The 15,722-nt window shown below is 48.8% G+C and overlaps 1 protein-coding gene and 1 long non-coding RNA gene across 2 annotated transcripts; both read left to right on the top strand.

Moving 5' to 3' along the window:
* Window positions 1–2,951: 2,951 nt before the first annotated feature.
* On the top strand, window positions 2,952–3,564 carry TNP1 (transition protein 1). The gene is made up of 2 exons (XM_012785187.2): window positions 2,952–3,120; window positions 3,327–3,564. The coding sequence occupies exons 1-2, from the start codon at window positions 2,982–2,984 to the stop codon at window positions 3,353–3,355; spliced, it is 168 nt and encodes a 55-aa protein (XP_012640641.1). The 5' UTR covers window positions 2,952–2,981; the 3' UTR covers window positions 3,356–3,564.
* A 6,290-nt stretch (window positions 3,565–9,854) lies between these two features.
* On the top strand, window positions 9,855–10,358 carry LOC105882626 (uncharacterized). The gene is made up of 3 exons (XR_001159340.3): window positions 9,855–9,941; window positions 10,087–10,157; window positions 10,273–10,358. It is a non-coding gene; the product is annotated as an uncharacterized LOC105882626 (long non-coding RNA).
* The last annotated feature ends 5,364 nt before the right edge of the window (window positions 10,359–15,722 follow it).

Raw genomic sequence — 15,722 nt, 5'->3', positions numbered from 1 at the left:
GGGCAGAAGTGGGAAGAGAAACAGAGACAGGCAGCATGGCCAGTGCTCTGGCCTGCTCCATCCTCGCTCCAGGAGGTCTGACGCAGGCGCCAACCCACACACCCCTGCAGCCCCACCTTGGACTGGCCTGTGCCTCGCCTCCCTCCACCCCACCCCCCGCCACCACCACTGCTTTTCTGCCGCCAGAGTTGCTCAGCTTGGGTGTCTGGAACCACAGCTGCTCCTCAGCCCTACGCAAGGGGGACGTTTTTGTTTGTTTGTTTCTTCATCAGTTCTCAAGTCTGGCTGCTTCTTCCCTGTGATCTCAGCTTCTCCTTGGAAGAGCAGGTCTTCTGGGGGTGGAAGGGATGAGGGAGAGAAATAGCATCCAGTCTTCAGGGCTGACCAGAAAATGCCTCTCACACCAAAGAGGCCAGTTCCTCTGCAAACGTTTTAGCAGCAGAGTCAGGCGTGGGAGGTGAGCACAGAGCGCCAGGGGACCTGCTCTGAAGACAATGTCCATTTCTCCTTTCCCTGCCTAGAAATGCCCCCACTGGTACCAAGTTGCTCCGATAGCATCAGACTATCTGTCCTCATAATATACCAAAGCAGCTAGACTGAACAAATATGCACTGATCACCTGCTGTAGACTATGCTAGTGGCTGGGGAAAATGCAGTAGCAATAAAAGATAGAGTCCCTAACTGCAAGGAGACTACTGCCAAAGTCAGATAATCTCAAAGAACACCTAGCCCAACCTGCTTATTTACGAAATAAGGGGGCTAGAGTCCAGAGAAGTCTCAAGAGAACCAGAGCCCTGAGACACCACTTCCTGTTGAGACCAGCCTAACACACACAATATACAGGCACAAAACAGGGGTCCACACAGTTAGGGTTGGTTGTCTAGGCATTAAGTCCAATGGTACAGTAACCATGGGCTTTGACAAAATTTTAAAGGACAATGAAAATTCCATAAGTTGGAGAAATCTTCTTTGGAGATGTGGAACCAAATGGGGAGGAATGAGTTAGAAAAATAAGAGGACTTTTTATTTATTGAGCAAATGTATTCCACAAATATGTATTGAGCTCCTACTCTGCAGAGGACTGTTTAACACTGAGGGAATACACGGGGCTAGGCAAGTTCTCAATTCCTGTGTTCACAGATGTCCCTGCTTTCCCAGGGCTTGGTCACAAGGAGAACGGCTGGGCTGGAGAGGCCTGAGAAGGTCCAGAGACACGAAGAGGCATGCCAGCAGCCTGCTCCACACAGCTCTCCCTCCTTGTCTGATTGAAAGTCACCAATAGAAGGTCTCCAGAGAGACCTGCCTGGAAACATTGTCATCTATGGTGGCTATTGAAGGAATCTGGGTTTCAAAACATGATTTGTCATCTTATCTGTAGACATCAGAAATACAGGAAGTGGGGCTTGAACAACATTCTCTCTCCTCGTCAACCAGCTTTTGCTAACAACCTCCTGCAGGCAAGGAGGTTGAATGAGGCTCAGTTCTTGAATGAGGATAATGGCAGTGGAGAGAGGAGGAGGGACAAATGGAGGAGCAGCTGTCAAATTCTACCAAAATTTGTTTCAAAGCATCCAACATGAGGTATAAAGGAGGAAGGGAAGGTTAGATGACAAGACCCCCAGATGAACACTCAACAACTATTCAGTTCCTCTATTTGGAAACCTCAAAGGCACTTCAGACCATATGTCATAGACTAAATGCATGGTCACCACACTCCCCATCCTGATCTTTGTCCCCATGAGTGGTACCAGCATCCAGATAGCTGCATTACACAGAAAAGCAAAAGCCACACCCTTGACACCATCTGCTCTGTCCTTCCAGATCAATCCATCCCAAATCATGGTTTCTATCTTCTATACATCTCAACTGACACCCTCCCCAGCCCAGGTCTAGGCCATTATCAAATGTTCCTCTCTACTGGGCTGCTGCTACTGACAGCAGCACCTTCCTTTCCTCACACATCCCTCCCAATCAAGCCATTGCCCACCCGGAACCCTCTAATCTCATCATGCCGTCCCCTTAACATTTTTAAGGCTTCCCAATGTATTTGAGCATGGTTTGGTCTCTGCCTATCTCTCCAACCTCATCCTATACCCTCTGCCCCACTCCAGCCACTGATTGGTGCAGACACCTGATGCCTTTTTCCCCACTTGGCAGAAAGCCCCATGAGCACAGTATCTACATCTGTTTTTATCCACCACTACTTCCCCACCACCTAGTCCATGGTGCAAACTATGTGATCTATATCTGTGACTACATTTTTAAAAATGACTAGTTCAGTGATTCTTAACCAGTGTGACTTTGTCCCTTATTCCCCAGCCTCCCAAAGGGATGGGCAGCCAAGATTGGTAATATTTTGGTTGTCGCAGCTATGGGGGCTCCATTGGTATCTAGTGCTCAAGGCCAGGGGTGCTGCCAACCATCCCAGTATGCACAGAACCCACCAAAAGTTACCCAGCCCATCGTGCCAACAGTGCTGAAATTGAGCAACCCTGAGTTAGGTGAAAGAGAAGAAGTATTTCTATTTTGATCATACTGAACTGGATTTCCTAGAGTCAAATCCTCATGGAAATACATTTGTCACCACCAGATGCTGTGAGAGACTGAAACACTCATGCATATGCACATACTTGATGACTGATAAATTTCCTACGGGCAGGAGACACAGGTTAATGGTTTCTTGGACTCCCTAGATAGCCAGCACAGGGCTGGGATTTAGTTGCTCAAGAACACCTGTCTGGAAAGCCCCACTTAACACAAAAAGGACTTCAGAGTTGAACGCAGGCCTTGAGCTGCATTAAAAGGGCCATCTTATTCATTTCACATATATGACCAAGGTGCAGCAAAGGCTAGTGACAGCACAATAGGGCCCCACCCGCCTGCTGGACCACACCCCTTCACCCTCACAATGGCCAAGGGCTTAAATACCCAGACTCCTGGCCTCCGGCCTTGCAAAGCCCCTCATTTTGGCAGAAATTGCGATGTCGACCAGCCGCAAATTAAAGAGCCATGGCATGAGGAGGGGCAAGAACCGAGCTCCCCACAAGGGAGTCAAGAGAGGTGGCAGCAAGAGAAAATACCGGAAGGGCAGCCTGAAAAGTAGGAAACGGGGCGATGATGGTGAGTGAGAGATGAGGAGGAGAGTGGGCAAACTCAGGGGCACGTCACCCCAGCACCCCCCTCCTGGCGGCACCCTCCTCCCACGCCTCTGCAATCTCAGCCTGAGATTCTTGCCAATGACTAAACTCAGACAGGGGCAAGAAGAGTATTTATGGGTGGGTGTGTTCTAACACGTGTCCCTGTCGCAAACCTGTCCTTCCCCACAGCCAATCGCAATTACCGCTCCCACGTGTGACCCGCCAGCGGGCTCTGCCCTGGTGGATTTCAAACAGCACCAGGCAGCGGCGAGAGGACAGCAGAAGGGGGACTGCTAAGGAGACCTTGTTAGACCAAAGCCAGAGGAGAGCCTATGGGGTGTGGATAAAATGCCAGTCGTGACGAAATGAGGAATGTATATGTTGGCTGTTTCTCCCCAACATCTCAATAAAATTTTGAAAACTCAAATGTTTCCCTTGATGTGCTTGGGTTTCTGAGCCGGGTGGATTGGGGAACAACTCACTGGCTTGTGTGAGACCATGAAAACAGGACTTAAATATGGTAGCCCACCTCTGGCCATCATATTTAGGTCTTCATCCCAGAGATTTAAAAAAGGGAGAAATAAGTATAGGGCCAATTATAAGCCAAGGGACACCATCTGGTTTTGTCAAGGGGCTTAGCAGGGAGGGATGCTAAGAGATAGAGAACACTCAACTCTGAATGGTCCTTGAGTTCATCATCCAACTCAGAGGACCTCTTAATTCCTTGACCATGGGAGCAGGATGAGGAGGCTGTATAAGCGGAGCATATGTGGAAGATTCAAGCCAGATGGCATGATGTGACTCTGATGTCATAAATAAAGCTTAGTCCAGTGTGCTTTGAAGTGGGAATTATCTCAATCTGGGTGAAATTTATTGATCCAGAGCTGTTCTTAGAGATATAGAGATATAAAGCTGGCTCTTCTCATTCAGGAAATTCCTAAGTTCTCACTTTACCCAGTCTTTGGGTAAAGTTTTAACATGGTTTATAATGTCTCTGGCCAGGGATCTGACATCGCCTCTCAGGATTCACCCACTTGACTTGGGGGGTCATGCTTTTAAAGTACTTCCTGTTGCCTCAGAGGTAGCACCAAGGATAGAATTTAGACTATATGAACTGACATGGTTTCTGGGGAGGTAACCAGGAAAGGAACAGAAAAGTATGAGGGGCCTCAAGGTTAAACATGAAGTTTCCAACAGTCGGGACATGAAACAAGGTGACAGTTTGAGCCCCATGTGGATGTGTAGGTCCCAGGATGTCAGGATGGGAAGACTATTATTGACCAGGGGTATGTGGATCAGATTCTAGAAAAGCAACAGAAAAGAACATTTCTCAGATCTCTCACACTAGAAAATCCAGGTCATTTCACCAGGTTGTTTGGTCCTCACCCTCTCACAACCTTAGAGAACACACACACTCCTTCAGAACCATTTTTTCAAGTTCACGTGAAAAATCATCTCCCTTGCCATCAGGCATACAGATCCTTCAAACTCATCTTTGAACTGAACTTCACTTTCACTTCTAACATTGCCAGCGTCCTCCTCTGTAAATTGGGGATAAAGAAAATACTCTCTCCCTAGCTCATGCTCCGTGGATATGCCTGATTTACCTCTTAGATTTCTCAAACCAAGCAAGTCTCAAATAATCCTCCACATGTTTGTCCATAGTGCGACTGAACAAAGTTCTGGCTCCTGAGAAGTCATTGCACACTTCTGCGTCCCTAAGTGGTGGCCAGATCTCACCCTTCTCCTGTGCCCCCTGGCAGTTCCTCTGCTTCTGCATAAAGGCTGAAAGCTCCTTGCAACACACAAAATCCATAAAACAAATTCAAAAAGTAAGAATTGTTACTTTCATGTCAACCTTTTGCTGCTCTTGCTGTAAGTTCTTCTAGACTTACCCTCGTAGGTCAGGTTCTCAGGAAGCAGATGCTGCTCTCATGGGCCAAACTAAGACACAGCGTGAACGCAGGGTGTTCCTTAGAGGCCAGCACTTGAAGGAAAGGGACAGGCTGCAGGAGTGTTCAGAGTCAGACAAAGCATCGGCCATTCCATCAGGAAGTATAGCTGATGTTCAAGTATCCTGCATGGGGTTGAGATGGCCAGGCCTTTGAGCCCCACCCATCTGGGCAGGCAGGCCAGAGGCTAAGGGTGACCTGAGGGGAATGCTATCTGGGGGCTTCTGGCTTGGATTGCACACCCCACAATCTAGGCAGCTCACCTCAGTGTCCATCACAGTAGCTTGCGGGTAGCCTGCGTTTCTTCCCAGCCCCCAGCTCCAACTTCGCCTGCCCCTGCCCCTGCACAACTCACTGCCCTGTGCTTCCTGCCACGACAGGGTGCCCTGAGTCTTCAGATGCCCCCATCACAGCTCACCCCTTCACACTGTGCACCCCACTGCCCCTCGCAGTTCACCAATGTGCACAAAGATGACCTCCCCCATAGGCAAAGTCAGGAACAACCCAGAATAGCAGCGACAGTGAGAGGGCACCACCTACTTCCCCCAGGAACCTGGTGATCAGCAGGAAGTCAGGCTGGCTAGGCTCTCTGTCCATCAGGAGCTGGTCCAAATGAAGATCCTTTATCCAGGGGACTAGTTACAAAGGAGAGACACCTGAAGCCTAGCAATGGTGGCCTCAGACCCTTAGAGAGGGTTAAAAGGACAAAATAGCAATACAGGAGCCAAACCACGTGTGGGAGGGGTGGTGGCGGATGGACCTTCCGGTAAAAACAGATACTGCCTATCTCAGTATTTCTCCAACTCCTGCTGCTGCTGTCATTGGCCAAACTCAATCAGATAAGGGATCCCGGGTGACACAGAACACCAGGGCCCGCCTGTTGGGGCATCAAAGGGCAGAGAATGTTAGATCATAGCTCTAAAAATCCAATGGTGATAGCTAGCACAACTTCGTAGGCAACATTTCTTTTCTTTGGACATCTTAGAAGTTTACCACGTTAGCATCCTGCTTGCTTCCTCCACGTAATGTCACAGACCAAAGTCCCTTCAGGAGCACCTAGCAGAGAGGCAGAGCAGAGACAGGCAGGGGCTCAACACCAAGCTCCCCAGGGGTCTTGAACCCTCACCTGGAAAACCTCTTTTCATGTCGTTTACACAACAGCATTATCTCCAACCCGATATAATCCAGTGTTCTAACACAATGCTGTATTTTCACAATTCTCTAAACACAGAAAGGGTCTAATTAATCATTAGGACGGGCATGCGGTGAGCAGCCCAGACTAGTCGGGGCGGACAAAGCCTGGTGACTTCAGCCTTTGCCCTCCTAGGCTGTGGAGGAAGGGCAGCTGCCCAGAAAACCCTGTTTTGCAGCAGGAATATTTTCCAGGCCCACATGCTGGAAACCTTCCAGCGCTGGCATCGACTTCGCCCCTGCCCCCCAGGGACCTTTCCTCAGTCCCTTTCTCCAGCACCTGCGGGCCCGGCACCTGCCAGGCACACGCAGCGGTCTTTCCACGGCGGTGACTCTCCTCCAGGAGACTCAAAGACCTCGCCCGCATGCGCTTTTTATTCCTCCATCTCCCTGACCAAGGAAGACCTTGTTCCCCTCCCCAGTTTTTTCTGGAACACTAAATCCTGAAGTCATCGTTGGTGTGGACTTTTTGGAAAATGAAAAAAAAAAAAAAATTAAGAATCTTGGCCACAAACCCTTTTGGGTCACCTTGACCTTCATGTGAGCTGACTTGGATACAGGGCCTCGGCTCCCTGGCTGCAGGGCCCGATGCGAGTGGTGAAGCCCAGGACCCAGTGTGGGTGGAGACAGCCCCGGGGAGCTATGGAGAGCACGGCCAGCGCCCACCTATGTCACCAGGCCTCTGCCACATGATCCCGGACGCCCAGGGCTGTGCTGAAGAGGTGAAGGCCCAGAGAGGACAGCGGGGAGGGGACTCTGTGCCGCGGGGGTAGCTGGTGCACGCCAGACATGGCCTGGGGCTTGCCTGTCAAGGTCACCCAAAGGTTCTGTCTTTTGAGACCGGAGAACAGCAGCAGCTGAAAGCTATCTCGCTCGCTGACTTTACAATCTGAGCACTCACAACCAGGCCTCCCCTGGGAGCGCCCAGACAAGGCAGGCTCTCAACTGCTGACCCCCAGGAGCACTGCATCTTGGCTTCCAGGTTGGTCCGCCCCCCCAAGCTGAGCAGTGAGGCTATTGCGCATCCACAGAGCCTGCCCCTCCTTGTGTCTGGCCCCACCAAGCCTCTCTCCCTCTCCAAACTTTCATCACTCCAAACATGAGTCCCTCCTCCAGCTGAGCCCTGCAGCCAATCCTGCCATGTGAGCTCAGTGCCCCTCAAGCAGTGCAGCTGATAACACTCCCCACGGCACCATGGCATGAGAGAGTCCAGAACCGAAACCCAAGTGTCTGCATTCCATCAGAGCCGACTCTTCGCAATATGTGACCCTGGTCAGCCTGTCAGCGCTGTGTCATTCCGAGCTTTCGCACACCTCCTCTCCTGCAGCTGGAGCCGCCTCATCTCTTCCAGGCCCAGCTCCACCCTCACTCCAACCCAGCCTGAACTCGGGCAGGAGGGAGGGCGGCACGTGAGGAGCCTGCGTGGCACAGGATGGGACAGGTAGGCACTGGGGTGATCCGCCCTGAGCCTGAACGCCCGCTCTCCCAACTGTGTGATCCCTGTGGATTTTATCACCCCCATTTGCCTCATCTTCCTTATGAGTAGAACATCAGTCATAAAATCTGCCTCTCCAGGTGCTTATAAGAACCTAAAAATGCTATAAAGTCTAAGTCCTGAGTAAGTTGGATGCCCTCTCATTTCTCTCTCTGCTTTCATTCTGCCTGTCCAATTCTGACCCATGCATGACCCTGAATACCAGACCTTAGTCCCCAAGTGCAACACCATGTGAGGTGGCCCTACAAGTGTGGACAGCCTCCCCCACGGCCTGCCAGCCCTGCAGAAAGCTGCCCCAAGCCCCATTGTGACCTGGCACCTCAACCTCTCCTGGCCCTTTTGCTTGGGCCAGGTCCTGAGATCAGAAAGCACCTACCTCTCCCTGAGCCTGCTTTCCTCTCCTATAAAATACAGAGTTGGGGGTGATAATATCCCCCCAACCAGACTGTAGACTCCTGCAAGCAGGCGGCAAGCCATTCACACACTTGAGGGACACAGGGCCACATCACACAAACAGCCACTGCGTTTGGGAAACAAATTGATGAGCTCACCTCTTAACATGTAGTGAATAAAATGTAATAAATGAAACAAGCATGGATGCTGGGGAAAAAGGATCGAGGATAGATTAATAAACTCATCACTTAGAATGACGCTTATTTTTTTTTCCACTAGCAACAGGCAACCGTCCCTAGAATTAATTAGCTGTGAAATGCTCAAGTCTAAGACACAGGTAGTTTTTACTAAAAAGACATAAAGATCTTGAATGTCACGATCAGCAGTATCATCCTTTAAGTGATTTAGAATGGAAGCTCTGAAGAAGGGACACAGTCCCCAACAGGACTGGAAACTGGACCCTTATTTGGCAAACTACTGATTCCTTCAGGAACACAGAGGAACAACGGTACCCCAGGCCTACGACAACACTCCCAAGGCTGTGACGTGCACAGAATCACCTGGCGGTCCAGCCAAGGTGCAGGTTCTGATTCTGCACGTCCGAGAAGCTGGCGCTGCCGCTGGACCAGCAGTGTACCATGAGCAGAAGGACACACAGAAACTCAATCAGAAGCCCAAGAGCAGCCCCTAAAGCAGCTCTGTCCAAACTTCCGCGAGAATTCTTTACCCCTGTCTGGAGCTGAGACCATAAGAAAGAAGTGAGGAAGAGATGATCTCTCTAAAGTGTCTTCCAATTCTTACAAAAATGTCCTACAACTCTAAGAGATGAGATAAAAGAAAGGCAGCCTCGCAGCCCACACGCCCCTGACCTCTCCTCTTCTAGGAATAGAAAGCAGATTCGCAAGGATGGAGAGGGCCGGGCTTGGCCTTGGCCTGCTCTCAACTCTGAGCGGCCCACGCCACCTCGGAACATGGGTGTCACACTTCCCCGGGATGTCGTAAGGAGGAAGTGAGAGAAGAGATGAGAAAATGCCGTGCACACGTGAGGCTTCTCCCCACCACGGCCACCACTGGAGGCTTGGGCGGGGGTCTCTGGTTTAACCACTTAACCCTCTCTGTTTTCCTTTTCCATTTGTTCCCCTAGGCCAGAGATCCCCAACCTTTTGGGCACCAGGGACCATTTTCATGAAAGACAATTTTTCCATGGACCAGGGAGGGGGGAAATGGTTTCGGGATGATTCTAGCACATTGTATTTACTGTGCACTTTATTTCTATTATTACCACATTGTCATATATAATGAAATAATCATACAACTCACCATAGGTTGGGGACCCCTGCCCTAGGCCACCGATCTTGAGCACCATCACATCCACCTGCTGCTCAAAACATGCTTGTGTTTGCACTTGGTTGAGACCAACAGAAACAGATTCCAGCTAACCTGGGGCTGGGGGGATGAAACCTACTGAAAGGACATGGAAGAGCTCAGGGAATAGAAGGAAAAGCTTCACAACTGGACCTCACAATGGGCGACCTCAAGGGTACTCTCTTCTGATTGAAATGGCTCCAGTGGTTTTCCATTCTTACATCACTCCCCTAAAACTTCAGTCCTAGGAGAGAGAAAATGCGGGCTACTTCATGCTGCCATGGAGCAGGAGTGGCCCCAAGAGTAAAATCCAGAGCCTGTCACCAAAGAAGGGGATGTGCACACTGGCTGGCCAGGCTCCACGACGTCCGCTGCAGATGCCAGAAGATGGCTCCCTGCAGCACAGAGGTAAAAACTTAGCTCACAGTAGCCCCTTTCTTGAATCCCTACATCTGTGAACAACTTACAACATGCAGTTTTCCCTGTACTGTAGCTATCTTAGCACAAAGCACTTGCTTAGAATACATAACGTCTATTCTACTTTCACCACCAGAACCAGAAGTTGACTTCATTCTCAACTCCACGTTTTTCCCCACGTGGAAAGCTTCTATCACAGCAGGAGAGGTGACAGAGCTGGGACAGCAAAGGGAGGGTCAGAGCACTGGGCCACAGAGCTGATGCTGGAAGGATGGCGGGGCTTATTTGCTGATGCACACGTTTTATATTCATGCCTCAGCAGAAGTAAACGTGCCTGGGAGTCACACACTCTCTGGAAGAGTCCAGGATAAAGGCTGAGATGTCCAGGAGAGCCAAGAGTACAAGGAGGCAACGGCGGGGTGAGAGAAGGAGGCCCTGACCTCAGGGCACTCCACGTCTCCCTCCTCTTTCCCTCTTTCCCTCCCTCCACTCCGGACAGCCAGGAGGCAAGACGTGCTCTGGCAGACTCAGCAAACAGACGCTCCTCAGGGTTAAGGTCTATGTTCTCCGGGACGGGAGACAGAGGCCACGTGGAGCTCCCGAGCACGCAGAATACGACTGGTGTGAACAGAGATGTGCTCTCACTGTAACATACATACCAGCTTTCAAAGACTTAGTATGAAAAAAAGAACATGAAATATCTCAATAATTTTTTACACTGTGTAAAAGTAATATTTTAGATAGATTAGGTTAAATAAAACAAGTAAAATTAATTTTTACATGTTTCTTTTTGCTTTTTAAGAAGTGGCCACTAGAAAATTTGAAATTTCAAATGAGACTCACATTACCTGTATTTCTGTTGGCCAGAGCTGGCCTGGGTGGCCCTGGATTGTCACAGCTCGGGAACGCCTCATTCCCCTGGTGTCCTGCTCCACTTGTCACTGGGCCCTGTGCTTGCAAAGCCCACAGCTACTCTCACCCTTCCAACTCTCTCTCTCTCCCCTCTACTTCTGTCTTGATTAATTTAATCCTTTAGGTCTAGAAGTTTAGCAGGCGGTTGCCGTGTTCTGCCCTGTTATTCTTATTGGTCTCATGGTCATCCTTGCTGCCTTTGATGTGCCTAAACGATCACTTCATCTGGATGTCTGGGGGGAAAATTGCCCTCCACTGTGTGTTTATCTACCTTCTACCAGGACAACTTTTAGCTCCTCATCACTGGGCTCAAAGTTGGTTGGTTTATGAGCATATAATACAAAAAAATTTAAAAATGTTTTATTCTTTTCAACATATCAGGAAGTTTTATGTATCAAACACATGGAAGGGGGGGTGATAATTTGACATTTAATTTTCACTACGATCTACTTATATCTCTACCTGCCAACTAACACACACACACACACACATGCATATTAGCAGGCAAAAAGCAGAGAAGAACATATCAGGTGGGTGTCACTCAGCTTTAAGTTGCTACTAAGTTATTTTCCCTATATTTATTGGAAAATAGTGGAATTTTAGAAACTTTTACATCTAGAAATAACAGCAATAATGTAAAACACCCATGTCAGATACTCTCCTAAGAGTGTTATGCATATTAACTTCCTCCACCCTCCTCACTCTCCCATGAGGTAGATACTATTGTGATCTCTGTTTTGCATGAGAAACTGAGGCATAGAAAGCAATTTGCCCAAGGTCACTGGAGTTTGAACCAGGCCATCTTCTGTGTCTGTGCTTAACCACTAAGCCGGGCATCTTTGTCTTACTGGTGGAGGAACTGAAGCCCAGAGATTTAAAAAGACATGCTGGAGATGACCCAGTTTAGTGACAGAGGCAAAACTGGAACTCTGCTCCTTACTGCCCACCCCCTGTGTCAGTCTCACTACCCCCTAAACAAACCACATCAGGGTGCAAAGTGAACAGGGATTTTGATGGCAGACGTAAGGTACTTGGGGGTGGAAGACAAGGAGAGGCAGCAGATAGATGACATTTCTAAATCTCCCTCCACCTGGCAGGGACAGGGTCCAACTGGTTCAACCTGAGTGACAAATTATAATGGAAAGACCAAAGGCTTCAGCGACAGGCTGTTCTAGACTAGAATCTTGTCACAACAGCGCAACAGTTTATGTAGCCTTGAACAAGTTATCCCAACTTCTCTGAGCTCTGCCATGTGCTCTGTAAAATTGAGTTGAAAACATCGTCCAGGATCAGCACGAGGATGTGCAGAGGATCCACGTGCAAAACAGCTCACACCAGACCCAGGGTACCCGATAAGTATCAGTAGGTACTCAAAAAATATTACCTCCTCTCTGGACCACCCCCACATCCCTCAACCTTAGCTGGAACCAAACAGGGGCCCCTGAAATCTCTGCAGAAGGGCCTATCGTGGAGTAAAGTAAGCATGTAGGTCTAGAGAGTTGCCCCAGGGGCCGAGGAGTGGCAACCTCCATGCCGTTCCCCACGTAGCAAGCCAGGCAAGGGTTACCCCCAAGAGATGCACCCCGCGGCCTCACTCTGTGTTGCTAGAGAGAAGGAGGAGGTATTGTGAGCTCTTGCTTGAGTCACAGAAGCCTTTTGTGTCTCCCAGGAGAGGGGAGGGTGGGGCCGGGGCTGGGGGAACAGCGGTAGGTGGGGTGACCTGGCAGCCTCGACTTCATCTAAGAAAGCCTGGCGGGACGCCCAGCCTGGCACGCTGCAGGGCCGGTGGGAGGAGACACCCTGTGAGCTTGAGACAGGTGTGCCCAAAGAGCAGAGACTCGTAAAAGGAGAGATGTCTCTTTCTTACTTCTTTTAGATTGCATTTTAACTAAGCTCCATTTTTAAAACTTTTTGTGCTTAAAGTGGGCCCATTTTCCATGCCTCAGTTTCCTCACTGAAAAGACAGGAACTCAAACTGTCACAGCGCTCAGAGGACATCCTGGGCCTATCTCCCCCTTCTGCCTGCACACAATGCAGACTGCACTCAAATGGGTGAGACCCCGAAACTCCCAGACACTAGAGACTCCCTTCTCTTTTTAGGTCAGCTTGACTTTCCATGGAAGGTAATCAGGCCAAAGACCAAGGGGAAGTTCCCCTCTTGAAAGGGACTCTTCTGTTTCTTGCTATCACCTCTCCTTTTGAAATTTTTCCCAAGTTTTAAAACATGGCTCTAAGGATCTTTTCCTACTCAACCCAGGCATCAATGAGTGGGCTTTTTCACCCCTCAGTTTCTGGATCACTGTGCTTGTGCTTCTTCTAGAAGTCCTCACCCGCTATGGATGCAATAATCCCATAGCTATTAGAGTCTCGTGGGCCTGGTGGAGCGTAAATTTCCCTGGATACAGAGCCATCATTGGCTCTGTCTCATCCATGTCACTCACCACAAGGCCTCTTGGGTTAGGACAATATCCTCCCCACTAAATCAGGGTTTATGGAATGTCTACCTGTATTTATAGTTTCTCACAGTCACCCAGGATGGCAGCTGTGTTCCGTAAATGTCTGTAGAGTGAAAAGTCATCATGCCGCACATTGGTGCTTATGTCCAAAGAGTGGCCCCTGGCACCCCTGGAGCCCTTCAGGTTGTACACCTCTCAGGTGGGCAGGACATCAATGTCAACATGAAAGAGGCAGGTATTCACCAAGGGTGTGCTGAGTACCTGACAGGTGAAAGGCACTGTCCTGGGCCCATCAAGGTGCGCACCAGGAGTCCCCAATTTGCTCATTCCACACACCTAATTTCTAAATGTGGCGATTCAGCCAAAGAATGTAGAGGAGGGCTCCATTGACCCCAACTGCCACTCCAGGCCTGGACGTCCCATGAGGACAGGCAGTGTGATGTCTCATACCCCACTGTGTTCCCAGCTCCTGCTAAAGTACCTGGCACATAATAGTTGCTCAACACGTATGTGTTGAATAGATGGACAGATGGGTGGAGTTGACGCTGCTAGCAAGTGGCCTGTATGTCTCCCACTGGGAAGAAGAAGAGAATGAAGAAAAGAACTTTGTAGTTAGAACAGACTGTAGAGTTTTTCTAGACCAGCCTCTTATGTTTAGATTAGGAAATGAGGGCCACGGTCGGATGGTGGAATGGAAAGGGCACTGAACCAGAGTTTGGGAGAGCTGAAAGCCCTCATTCTGACCAAATGAAATCTAAGAATAAAAAGAACTGTCCACACGGGGTGCTGGAAGTAAGGAAGTTTTCCTGGCTATACCACCACCACCCCTCCACCTACAAGATCAGATCCTCTTAACGCTCTTAACGCACACACGTGTATGCTCTTTAACATGACTTTTCACATCCATGATTCTCTTCTTATGTAATTCTCCGATTGTGAGCTTCATGAAGTTGGGAATCATGGTTTTGGTTTGTTCATTTCTTTCTCACTGACCATAGCATCCCCAGCATCCACCACCATAACTGAATTACATGATCAATATGTGTTAAATACATGAATGCATTAATTAAACATTCCGTCTCAATTACATGCTAAATTTTTGATGGAGTCTAGAGTGGCTCTCATTGCAAACGCGGCCACCTTGTAAGTTGTATTGGAGAAAGCTGATCAGAGCTGAAGAGGGTTGAGTTCTGCCCTAGAGAGCTGGTGGGAGGCCAGAAAGAAAATGTATAGCTGTTGGACCCAAATAAAGAGATTCTGCTTTCAAAAAGGATGGGGTGTCTTTCAAACCTCAGATGAACACTAATCTGAGCTGAGAGAGCAAATTTGAGGGATTTTCTCCAGGGTGGTAAGTCTGGGGAAGACAGGAACGCAGACAATTTTGCTAAAGGAACTAAGACAGCGAGCAGCCAGTGGTAGCCAAGTAGCAGCTGGGAGAAAAGTTTGAACCTGAATTTGGGAAGGTTTGCACCTAGAACACCACTGGAAAGAATTTGGCATCCTCCAAACTCAGGTAGCAGAGTTAGCCAAAGAGTGAAACATAAGCCTCACATTTTTAACTCTGCTGTGTGTTAAGTTGTACTAAGTTCTGCGGCTATGAATTGTTCTCCAATATATAAATGGCATACTAAGATTTTGAGTTCTAATCAGAAAACTGAAAGCCATATCCATACAATGAGGTTGATTTATCATCAAGAAAGACTTTAGATTTTTAACTTGTGTAGGCTGCTAGATTATGGTTCTGAGGTCTGGTCTGAAGAAGAAAATTGTGACAAACTAAACAAGGCAGCCAACAAGTCCCATTGGCACCCATAACCTGTGAGGGGAGCCATGGGGCTGTGTCAGGGCTGGCCAGGAAGAAACTAGGGCACTAAGATTTCTGAAAACTTGATAGGTAGAAGTTGAAACAAACAAAAAAGTTCAAGAGTTGTTCTACTAAGAATGCAAATGGGCAAACACTTGGACCCAGAAATTTCACCTGTAGGCCACTGCTATGATTTCAATGTTTGTGTCCCCTCCAAAATTCATGTTGGAACTTAATCTCCAATGCAACAGTATTAAGAGGTGAGGCCTTCAGGAGGTGATTAGGCCATGAGAGATCCACTGTCGTGGATAGGATTAGTGCCTTATAAAAGGGCTGGAGGGAACTAGACAGGCCACTTTCTGCCCTTCCATCTCTGCCACGTGAGGACACAGCATTCATCCCATCCGGAGGATGCAGCATTCAAGGTGCCACCTTGGAAACAGAGACTGGCCCTCATGAGACACCAGACCTAGTGCCTTGATCTTGGAATCCCCAGTCTCCACAACTGTGAGAAATAAATTTCTGTTGTTTATAAATTACCCAGTGTAAGATATTAATACTTGGTTATAGCAGCACAAACTAAGATAGCATCTACTCTAG

This window comes from Microcebus murinus, chromosome 8, assembly GCF_040939455.1.
Source record: "Microcebus murinus isolate Inina chromosome 8, M.murinus_Inina_mat1.0, whole genome shotgun sequence".
Taxonomy (NCBI): domain Eukaryota; kingdom Metazoa; phylum Chordata; class Mammalia; order Primates; family Cheirogaleidae; genus Microcebus; species Microcebus murinus.
This window is presented reverse-complemented; position numbering and strand designations above follow the sequence as displayed.

What these genes read in the sequence shown, in the direction of transcription:
- TNP1 (XM_012785187.2), top strand. Translation starts at nt 2,982, where the DNA reads ATGTCGACCAGCCGCAAATTAAAGAGCCATGGCATGAGGAGGGGCAAG. An exon ending in TAGGAAACGGGGCGATGATG is followed by an intron (nt 3,121 to 3,326) that starts GTGAGTGAGAGA and finishes CCTTCCCCACAG; the next exon opens with CCAATCGCAATTACCGCTCC.